Source organism: Cynoglossus semilaevis, chromosome 14, assembly GCF_000523025.1.
Source record: "Cynoglossus semilaevis isolate Cse_v1.0 chromosome 14, Cse_v1.0, whole genome shotgun sequence".
NCBI classification, from domain to species: Eukaryota; Metazoa; Chordata; class Actinopteri; order Pleuronectiformes; family Cynoglossidae; genus Cynoglossus; species Cynoglossus semilaevis.
Window position 1 is genome coordinate 23,757,768 of NC_024320.1, and position 11,784 is coordinate 23,769,551.

An 11,784-nucleotide genomic window follows, 5' to 3' on the forward strand; every position below is an offset into this window, starting at 1 on the left:
GATGGATGGATGGATGGATGGATAGATGGATAAGTTGATGGATGATGGATGGATGATGATAGGAACAGTATATACACAGACTCTACTTCTACCTACCAAAGCAGACCTCACACTGCTTCCCTTTTTTTAACAGCTGAAACTCTGTAGTTTCAGATGTTTCTGCCTCAACTAACACAGCTACAATTCACACCAAATTAACTGATGGTGTGTCAACACATCCTGCAAGGAAAAAATGTGTTTTTTGCGGCAGACAAACGTTGAACAACAGCCTCAGACCATAATGACTCTGTTGGTGTCGAAACTGGGTTCATGTGACTGAAGCAGCCGAGCAGCAAGTTTCCGTTGTGACATCCTGACACAAAAAGTCTCTCTCACACACACACTAAAACCTTAATGGTGGTGGTGAAACATAAAATAAATGGCTGATATTAAATGGTTGAGCTTTGATTTTTAAAAAAAGGTTTTTCTACAAAAAAGTGAAAAGATTTTAACATTAATGAAAAGGTGGTCATCCAAAGATGCTCAGTGGAATAACTGCCCTAACAAAGGTGGTTTGTGGTGGTTGTTCTCGAGTGACTTTTGAACCAGAGATTCAGAGGTTTGAACCAAGATATATATGAATATATATATTTTATTTAAATATGTAATAATATATAGATAGATAGGTATATTTTTTATTAAAAACCATCTATCTGTATATTTTATAACAGACAGAAAGATGGTTTGTCTTTGGACCCAAAAATATATATAGTGTATTTATATTTATATATATATAATATTTTTTAAATATATATTATATATGTAAATATATATGTGTATATATATATTTGTTATTGTTATTGTGTTGTTGGACGGATGTAGAACAGAAGAAAATTTGGAAATGCTCATCAGCTTATGTTGTGTAATTATAAATATTCACAGCTGTGTGATGTCAGACAGTACGACCTTTGGTCTGCTTTTACTGTTACGATCCAAGGCTGGTTTTTTACTCTTCCCAGGAAACATGTTCAGATTGTCAAATTTAAACTTAAAGACTGAGAACCTACAACCTATAACTACTTATGGGCGACTGGCAGCATTAAAGTTCACCAACAGCGTAAGCATCATTTGAAGTTGCCTTGTAGCCGTATCTGCTGTTCTCTTCACATCAGGGTCTTAAAGCACATGTCCCACTGTCTAATTTTAGAACGTCTTCATTTTCAGAGCCGACCTAATCTATTTACAACACACATCAGTTCGTGTATATCAGCATGTGTGAGGGTCCGTTTATAAATACACACAGTCCGACCAGACCTACACAGCTATGTACGTATATGACAATAGTGATGCTTTAAACATAGCGTGAGAAGCTTCCACGACCAGGGACATCTCACTCAAAGTTCAGGACCACACTTCTATATGTCAAAAATAAATCCTGCATTACATTAGAAGAGGCTGCGTTACTAAAACGACGTATCTGTCGGGTCTTTTGTATCATAAAATATGAATAAGCAGCCTTAAAAAACTCTGCAATCTTTGTCAATATTTTTCTTTTTCCCAGAGAGAAAATATCGGAGAGCTCTTAAGAGGAATATGATACTTTACTTTTTAGACTACGTACCGTGCAGAACTGCACACAGAGAGACAGGTATTGGGTTCATTCCAAATACGCTACACGGTCGCATCTTATATATATAGTATACACTCCAGTATACTGCATCTCGTATATCTATGTTGGTTACTCTGATACTCTGCCTTCTTGCTTGTGAGTGAGTGATAGCAGCGAATGTCAGGGTTAAAAATCACTGGTGTTCATTTTGAACAAATTAATGAAATATATATAATATATATGTTTCTTGGCTTCAACTCCTATAGGGTGATGTTAGTTGTAATAGCACTTTAATGCTAAACTAACTATGTTTGCGGATGACACCATGGTGTTTCAAGAAGTTGCGAGGAATATTTGGTTTCATTTAAAACAATAAATTAATAAATAAATGTACAAAAGGCATACGAAAAACTAGTTATTTTTAACAGGGCACTGAAGGGTGTTTTGGTGATATACAGCATTTTCTGTTATGCACAATATGTTGCAAAATATCTACCATTTAAATGCTAAAAATGCTACCATAAAAATGCTGGGGAGAGTGTTGCTTGTTCTTGTAGGAAAACATTTGGCCAAATAATTACAATTAGATGTTATTTTTATTGTAAACTAGTACTCTTAACACATGGTCATGGAAATTCACTTTTTAAAAATTAAAGCGCCCCCTGCAGTGCCTACATATATTTTTCCTTTTTAATGTTGGTAGAAATGTTATATTAAATACATAAATACTCCTCTATTGGGGGGTAGAAACAAACCTAAAATTAAATTAATACAAAAATGAGTTAAAAGTGGTCAAACAGAAAGGCTCCAACACTTTCTCGCCTTTTGTTTTTTCCAGTTGACACACATACACACATGTGGGGTGGTGATGGGGTGGGGGCGCTGCAGGCTCTAATCTTAGACAAGCAGCACTCAAATATCCTCTACTACCATGTCTATAGATAAAACATAGTTGAACGTCAGCTGGTGGTTTCACATCCTGGGATGCCCTTTTTTTTCTAGCCAGGAAGAAGAAGAAGAAAAAAAGAGAACGTCTTAAATACACACACTAACTGATCTTAAATACACCCACTAACTGCAGTTCTGAGCTGAAGGCTTTGTTAGAGGATCGTTTCTGTTAATCGTTCATGTCCCTGAGTTGCTTTGCCAGTTTTCTCTAATGCAATAGAGTTTAATTAAGCTCAGTGATTGGATAAATGATCGCTTCTTCCAAAGATTTGTTAACCAACACTCGGTGTCTTCACAAATTAAAAAAAAAACGACATTTGTTGCTTTTTGTCTCATCGATAACTCATAGTTGCACACTTTCAAAGCACACTTTCCTGTGTGACCACAAGTCTATTTGTCATAGTTCCGTGAAAACACATGTCAACGTGTAATGTTGAGATTGCACTGTTCAAACAGTTGACATAGATATTTCACAATTCTGCACCTCAAAAACAGGAACAAGAATCAGCCTTTCTTTTAAGCCTGGTAAAATAGTCATTTAAGTTGATGCTTTAATGTCACCATGATCAGTATTGGCCATGTTGTGATAAAAGTGTTAATACAACCAATGAAATTAATTTGTTACTAAAACCCAATAAAAAGTCAATATTGTTCTTTTCCTTTGTTTTTTAAATGTCAATAAATGATTCCAAGCTTTAATTGATGTTTTAAATGTGCTGAACTGGTTAACCAGGTATTTAAATACCAACATGAACCACTTGTTGTTTGTCATGTCTTTCCTTACATTAGAGTCATCTGTGTGTGGTCTAAGCCAAATAACCTGTGCTACTCACATCCCCTTGTTTCCATAAGTATTGAAGAACTCCATGTGGTTGCAGGCTTGGATCCAGCCGATGGTCCACGTCTCCTGGCAGGGCACCGGCGGCACCAGGACTTGGGCATGAGCGCGGAAGTGCGGCGTCCGGTAGCGGAGCACCACGCCGTTGGACTCGTCGATGCTGGTGGGGTTGGAATCGATGGAGGTGTTCACCTCCAGGACGATGACACTGTCTCGGAAACTCTTGGGCTTACACCTGATACTCTGGATGCAGCCCATCGCATTAAACAGCAACACAATCCACAAGAGCGGCGGGAGGTCTGGAGGAGGAGAGACGCACGGAGAACCACAACAGATGGATGTACGTCAACACAAAAATACTCATCGGAATTAAATTTGGATTTTAACATTGAGTCGTGCATCACGGATCCAACATAGCAAAAAAAGTTGAATATTTCGTGTAAGGTTTACTTTGAGGCGCGTAAAACCCAACGAAGAAAAATAAACATTATTCCTTCTACAGTCACTGTCTTGTTATCAACTACAAATAAAACAATTAATAATCGATCAAAAAATAAATAAAAAAAGTGCCCTCTAGCTACTGGTCACATCCAACGGAAGGAGCACGCGTGCGTAAACGGTTCAGCTAGATGTAAATAATTAAATTTTTAAAACTCCTAACGTTACATTGTGGCGTCACGTTTCTCTTCGTGTAATTATTATATCATGGCTTAATCCCTGACCTGGAATATCATCTCATCTCTTCATGATTAAAAACTCTGTATCCATCTGTCATCTGTAAATAAACTGAAACAAATATATATGTGTATATAAGCAGGACATTTATTATCCACAAATGTCAGCTCAGATGAGATTTATATAAATACATCCCTTTCTTATAAGAAAAATATATTTGGTCTATTTTTAAGATTTTGGATAAAGACTTGTGTTGTCCAACTCAGTTTATTGTGATCAGTATTTAAAAGCATGCAGCAAAACAAAACAAAAAACACAAGTGTACCTCTACAACAGTTCAGCACAAAGTGTCTCCAGTGTGTTCAGCCTCACACACTTCTTCTGTCACTCAGGTATTATTCCCTTTTATCTCCCAACCTTCTGGCTGCTCATTATTTATTTCACCGTCCCACACAGAGAGGCAGCATTTCCACTGCCGCCGCAACATCCAGAGCACACCGCCGTCTCAACTTCAGCGCCCTGCGCTTCGCCGGATCCATTCTTCAATGTTGGATGAAATAAAAGCATGACGCCTCGGGGCGAGACCGACGCCTAACGTCACATAGTCCGCGGCAGCCGTGCGACACCGTCCCGCCCTGTGAGACTGGATGGAGTTCAGGCTAAATTCCTGCACAGTCTGACATTTCTCCGAGCTGGTCCCATCGCCGCAGCCACGGCAGGTTCACCCCGAGACGCATTGGTCTATTTCAGCAGCCCGGAGAGCAGCGCTATAAGTATCACCGATACGACACTTCCGGTCGGAGCTGCGGGCATGCTGGGAAATAGAGGCAACGGCAGGTTTGTGTAGGGCGCGGCAGACCAATGAGAAAACAACACTGTAAATTCAGAATTAACCTAAGACAAACTGTGGGGACGAAAAACAACGAATACAACAGTGGTAGTTACCAGTTAGTTATCATAGCAGGAGGGTTAGTATAAGGATTAGTCAAAAAGTCTTAAGACAGATGTCATAATTTCATAAGGTTTCCAGTTTCGTTAACGTAAACATGTCGAGAGAGACGTGTCGAATATGTCCGTCAATATTTTGCAAGATGTTGTGCTGTATTGGTAAATAACACCGTACCACTGATAGTCATGTGTGAATAAAACGAGACCATGTTCTTATAAAAGTCAAAAAGTTGTAATACTGTTGTTTTAATTTCAAGTGTGTCTGGTTTTGGTGGCCACTCTAACATCTTTGAAAACAGTTTTATCATGATATTTTAGCTTAGCCTTGGGCTAGTTTTTTTAACTTTGAAAATGTAATGATTATTTTCTGTTTTTTAATTAGAAACAAACGTTACGTTAAATAAACGTTGGTGCGATTTTGTTTATACAACAAACGTTTGTTATATTAAAAAAAAAAGTCGTATTATTTTTGTCCCTGTTCTTCCTTCTGTTTAAGCACCTTGGAGAACTCCACTCCACAGCAGAGCGTAGCGTAGACGCTGAATCAGGATTATACGTAAACTACGTAAAATGCGCACAGAAAAAAAACAAACGTTTCTCAAGCTGCGCTACACAGTCTTGGTTGTTTCTTCTTGGTTCTGACTCTGTGTCGTTGAGTTTTACCATCTTTGGTTCGGCACAGCGTCTCCTCTCGTCACTACCACTGTTTGTGAAAGCAGCAGCAGCAGCGGGAAGAGGAGGATTTTAGAAGAATGCTCTTTTTTTCCGTAGCCCTTTCTTCAGCTGTCGCCTGGTGAGATGGCAGCACCGTGTGTTTCTAACGGCTCCTTCTTTAGCCTGTGGCCTGCTCTGTAGCTGTACGGTGTTGTGGCGTAATATTCGCATGTTGTTATTTTTCTCCATGTCATATATCGAGTTTCACTGGAGGTTATTGCCTGCCTGGTATAAACAGCTCGGTCACTGCACATTCCAGTGACTCTAAATATATCCATTAAAGCCTCCGGGTGGGAGAGGAGTGTGTGTGGGGTGGGGTGGGGTGGGGGGTTATTCTGGGGCATTTCACTGCCTTGGTGGACCCGCACCACTTGGATTTTCTTCCGGAGATAGACACTGCATCCACAGAGAGGCGAACTTGACCCGATCCAGACATGCCATCCACCTACAACGTGAGATCCAGAACTCGGGAGAGAAACGGCGTTCTGAGCCGACCTGAGTTCATGTCCCTGAACCAGCCTCCCATCCGCAACTGTGGCCCCTCGGTGAGCCGGGGCTGCAGCAGGAAACCGGCTCAGAACAAGCAGCAGACGGGCCAGCAGAGTGAAGAACCTGCGGACAGTGGCAGCAAGGACAAGAGGGAGCCCAACAGGATGCCCGAGGAGGACTGCATGCAGCTGAACCCCTCATTCAAGGGGATCGCCATGAACTCTCTCCTGGCCATCGACATCTGCCTGTCGAAGCGCATGGGTGTGTGTGCATACACGTCCTCCTCGTGGGGAGGCTGCCGCTCCATGATCACCTTGCTGGCGCTCACCGGGCATGGGATCACGTGGATCATTGGCACCATTGTGTGTCTGACTAGGAGTAACACTCTGGCTGGACAGGAAGTCCTGGTCAACCTGCTGCTGGGTAAATGACACGCCACACTCAGCAGTCTGCATAACACGTGTTCATATATCAACAATATTTAAGTTGTGTTCCAACATCTGACACTGTTTTCATATGTAACATATTATGTAGTACCTCATACCTGTCCTACAGAGGCTGCTGTTAACGCACTGTGCTCTCCTTTCAACACTCATTTCGTATTTTTTTGGGTTGACATTCATTGAACTGCATTACCTCCCCCTACTGGACAAATCTCATCTACGATATTTTCCTACAGGTCACACTTTTTTGGTGAAACTTCTGCTCGTCCTCTGGCATATATTTAGGAGCGACTTATTTATCAAAAATATATGCTGTATCATCAGTGGCCACAGAGGGCACTGTCTACACACTCACGATAACTTTCACGAATAAACCATGAAGACTTGCAAAGATAGATAGATAGATGGATATGTATATAAAAACTTTCTAACTCACCTGATAACTTTAATAAAGTGCAGATATAAAGTGGAACAAAAAAGCATAGCATATATTTTTATAAACTGTAAAAAGTACAGCCAAATACTAATAATCCAGCAAAACAAAAGTAACAGACTAAATAAAACTGATAGATGAGACTCATGTATTTTTTACACTTTACGACATTTTTTTTCACAGATGCAGATCCGGATAATGCGATAATTTTAGTGCTTACAAATTTAGAAAATGAAAACAGAGGGCAGTGTCGTTTCAAATAAAAAAACCCAAATCATTTTATAATCCATTCAAAATGAAAAGTTTTTACTTTTATGACATTGAGATTGTATACTTTACTTTTTCTCCTCTAATTACATACATAAAACCTTTTCTTTTTGTCTCTTCTGCAGTTCCACACCTACACCCATTCACTCACAAACACACGGGGGCTCATAATCTGAATTCAGACGGGGTTTGTAGAGTTAAAAGCCGTACAAATCCTCCGACTGTGGCAACGCTGGGCTTTAATTGGAAGCCGGTAAATCTCTGGATTAGCACACTGTTGTTATATTGCACTGGGACATTGGTAACCCCAACTACTTGCTCGAAATGATTGATTCAGAGTAATTTCCAGTATATCATTGTCTGCTGGTCATAAAACCATAAATGGATTTTAAAAAAGTAATATTTGATGATACAGGCTCCAAATCTCTTTTATTTTAATCTAGTAATCTGTAAAAAAAAAAAAAAAAGACCTGTCTGCTGGGAATGCCGTGTCCCAGTTCCACAGTTTTATTAGGATTACATGAACTTGAAATATTTTCCGAACAGCCTGGTCACACAGTGACGGTAAATATCTGCGAGACACCTGAAGGTGTCGTATCTCCGACAGCAGACCTTGACTGTGCAGAGGATGTTCCCATCCTTATCACAGCACTGTGGTCTGCCCCTGTTTGTCTTCATGTGTTCCTGTGTGACTTTGTTTCTCCCGTGACCCAGTTTAACTTGTCAGTATTTTCTCTGAAATACAGCTGGAGCGCAGATATAAATCCCCACCATAAACGCCTCAGACAGGCCTCAGACGGGCTCTCCAAATTCAAGGTCTTGTTTGCACTTCCAATAAAACCTGATGTATGTCTGAGGAGGCGTCTTAAATTAAATGTGTGTGTGTCAGCGCCCATATTTGTGAAGATTCTCAGTCATACTGTTGTTGGAGAAGCAGGCTCTTTATTCTGTCTTGGTGTTTTGATGAATATGACAGTAACATTTTGATGAGGTTAAAAAAGTCATGTATGACTTGGGCTACATTTTACTTTATCATGTTTTCTACCTTCAGTGAGTTAAATTGTAACCAAACCTGATCGCACTCTAAAAAATATTTGTTGTCTCATCTAGAAAAAAATGTTAAGTTATAATAATTATAAGTTTAAAAAGACGTAAAACTAAGTCGTGAGTAAATGTCACAAAACGTCTTTAGCTAGACTTACTCAATTACTTAAGTACCTACTTTATTTAGCCGCTTACATATGTGGGTTGAAGCACCTTATTTTTAATTGTGTACAAATCACTCCGTTAAGGTTGTACTGACTGACTTATTACATTACTCAGAAATGTACACTTTTATCTTAAATTGATAGTTAATTGTGGTTCACAAAACAAATGACAATTTGAAACACTTCAGGGTTGTATTTATCAGTTCTACTGGTTCAGGAAAACGTAATATTGACGCTCTGCAGAAGGTTTTAGATCTGACAAAACGTGAGTCAAATAAACTCATGTTCTACTGTTGACGACTGTAGAAGTGGGAAAAAAATCACTCAAATTTTAACCTTAAAAAATGGGGAAGTTCACTCGGGAGATTACTAATCCACAGCCACCGGGTTCTTCTTTCATTTCTTCTTTACAGATTTACCAACTAATCACTTCAGTAATGGAAGAAGATCTGAAACTGGTGACTGAGACCAAAGCCGTTACGGGAAAATGCTCACTGATGTAATACTGTATTTCAGTTGACGTCAGTTTTTCGGCAGACCGCCGAAAACATAGTCATTTTAAGGATTTATTTCTATACATCAATCAGGGTCGTCTTTTTAGTTAAGCCTGGAACACAGTTCTCACCTGTACCATCGTGGGTACAGGTGAGAACTACTGGCTCCCTCCAGTGGTATGCATGGAGATTTCAATAGGATTATACAAATGTGTTTTTATTATAATCCTATTAGAAATGCTGTGTGTTATCTTCTCAGTATATTATTCTTATAGATAATGCGTAGATAATAGATATAAATCACACATTTAAAAACATTACCATTACAATCTCACTCTATTTATTTTAAGTAAAAATGCAGGTGCCATTACACAAAAATATTGAAAGATTAATAAGGTTTTTTTCTGGTAGGGGCTTGGATTGAAGTTAGACACGGTGTATCACAGAATTGATTGACAGTTTATTCTGTCTACCTCCTGGGTCTGAACAGCAGATGGCGTCATTCCTGACTGAGTGTATTATATTCACACACTAGAAATTTTCAGAACATTACTTTCATAGTACAGTATTCTGTTGTTTATTCTTAGATCATTTATTACCACTCTCCTAGAACCCAGTCTTATTTTCTTTTCTTTTTTTTTTTGTTTGATTTTTATGACAGCTCTTCTCCTGGATGTCATGACCGTAGCTGGACTCCAGAGACTGGTCAAACGCCGAGGACCCTGGGAAATGACTCCAGGCTTTTTGGACTCTGTCGCCCTGGCCGTCTCCTCTTTCCCCGCGGCTCACGCCAGCAGAGCAGCTATGGTTTCTAAATTCCTCCTGTCTCACCTGGTCCTGGCCGTCCCGCTCCGCATCCTGTTGGTGCTCTGGGCCTTCCTGGTGGGCATGTCGCGGGTGTTGCTGGGAAAACACCACCTCACTGATATGGTGTGCGGTTTCGCGTTGGGCATGTTCCACTTCAGCTTGATGGAGACGGTGTGGCTGTCGTCCAGCACCTGTCAGACTCTCATTTCCATCAGCACGCTCAGCTGGAACCCTTCTTTCTAAACTCTTCAAGTGAGCACTCTTCACCACCAGGGGGGGCTAATTCGACATGCTGAACCCTCAAAAATTTTTTTTTCTAAATATTCCAATAAATGTAAACAAAAATGCATTACTGCCTGGATGCACATGTTTGCTTGCATGTACAGTAACTCCCAAAGGAAGGACAATATTCATGGAGCTTCACAAAAACACCTCAGGCTTCTTCACAGTTACAGTAGGAGATCATGTAAAAATTACAGCAGTAAAAATGGATAAACTGAGTTTAGGATTTTCCTTGAATTTGCATTTTTTTTCAATCTTAAAAAGAGTTGTACCGTTGAAATTATCAGAACATTTATGAAGTGATTTACGATGTTCTGTTTTTGTACTTTCTTTTTCTTTATTGTTCTTTTTGTTCATTTTCTCTCCTCGTCTCTTCCATAAAAGTTTTTGGCTTTTTTAACTATTCGGCCATTGGTTAACACTAAACAAAGGAGAGATTCAGGATGTTCTAGTGAATGTGATCATATATGAAGTGATGTAATTTGAATATTACACAGTTTTCCTGATTGGCATGACTAATGTATTTAGGGAATGTGGATGTGTTATTGTATTTCCTTTGGGTGGGAAAAAAACAAAACAAAAGTTAGCCTTCAACATTATTTATTAGTTTTTTTTACTTTTCCTCGTGCCATTAACACTGTTCTTTTGTGGTGTTGTTATTTATTAGTGTTACATTAGTGTAACACATTTTGTACATTAGTTGATCAAATGTTTCTGGTGTGAAGAGACAGTGGTATCTGATGAGGTGATTTTTATTTATTTTTTATTGATTTATTTTTATAATTTGATTTAATTTCAGTAATGTTTCAGTGAAGAAGATTTGTAAATTAGTTCAGCGTGTTCTGTACAGGGATTTCTATTCCATGTTTTTACACTGTTTCTCCAAGTTGTTAATAAAACAAGCGAAACCATACGTGGATTTAATGCATATTTTTTATAATTATATATAAATGGAATATTTTAGTAAATTAAAGTAAATGAAAGTTATAGTAAATAAAAAACTAATTGTATGTAAATTCTCGGAAAGGCAATGGCCATCCAAAATAAGTTATATTTTATCTTAAAGAATATATGAGATTTTCCTATATCCAGGACAATCTGCACCTGTTCCCTTCACTGAACTTTGACTTTTTTATGAGTTTTCAGTCTCACTGTTGTCTGGAAACTGAATCATGACGACTCTTAAAACTGAACGCCATTGTGCCTTGATCACGTGTTCCTCATCTACAGATCTTAGACATCTGCTTTCCCCTGTGACCTTTATACTCTCTGCCTTTCACATGATTTTCTCGCCACACTGCTCATAACTCAAGATGTGACAGGGAGCAGCACCGATACAACGAAACTACACCTAAAGCTGGAACAGAAACTGATTTGAATATGTCCTCTGACACTGACAGAAGAGTCAGGCACTTGAGAGTTGAATTTAAAGTGGTCACATTTACTTTTCCATTCCTGCGCTGCACTGCATAGCCAATAATTATAACATCCATCCACTTATCACTTTTTTAATACACAGTCTATACCAGGCATGGGCAAGCTAAGGTTCATTTTTAGGACAATTGTTGCAGTGACTGTGAGATATGGCATGTGCTTTATGAAGCTCAGACCTGGGAATTTGACCTGCAACCCATATCATTTTAGAAGGAT

At 39.1% G+C, this 11,784-nt stretch overlaps 2 protein-coding genes across 2 annotated transcripts in view; one reads left to right on the plus strand and one right to left on the minus strand.

Moving 5' to 3' along the window:
• fam78ab (family with sequence similarity 78 member Ab) overlaps positions 1 to 4,793 on the minus strand; it is an 8,780-nt gene extending 3,987 nt beyond the window's left edge. Inside the window, exons 1-2 of the mRNA XM_008325947.3 lie at positions 4,375 to 4,793; positions 3,370 to 3,673 (exon numbers count right to left, since the gene is read on the minus strand). Coding sequence (XP_008324169.1) covers positions 3,370 to 3,632 — 263 coding nt within the window. The 5' untranslated portion in view covers positions 3,633 to 3,673; positions 4,375 to 4,793. The remainder of the gene's footprint in view (positions 1 to 3,369; positions 3,674 to 4,374) is intronic.
• A 143-nt stretch (positions 4,794 to 4,936) lies between these two features.
• On the plus strand, positions 4,937 to 11,047 carry LOC103390200 (inactive phospholipid phosphatase 7). The gene is made up of 2 exons (XM_008325948.3): positions 4,937 to 6,623; positions 9,707 to 11,047. The coding sequence occupies exons 1-2, from the start codon at positions 6,146 to 6,148 to the stop codon at positions 10,093 to 10,095; spliced, it is 867 nt and encodes a 288-aa protein (XP_008324170.1). The 5' UTR covers positions 4,937 to 6,145; the 3' UTR covers positions 10,096 to 11,047.
• The last annotated feature ends 737 nt before the right edge of the window (positions 11,048 to 11,784 follow it).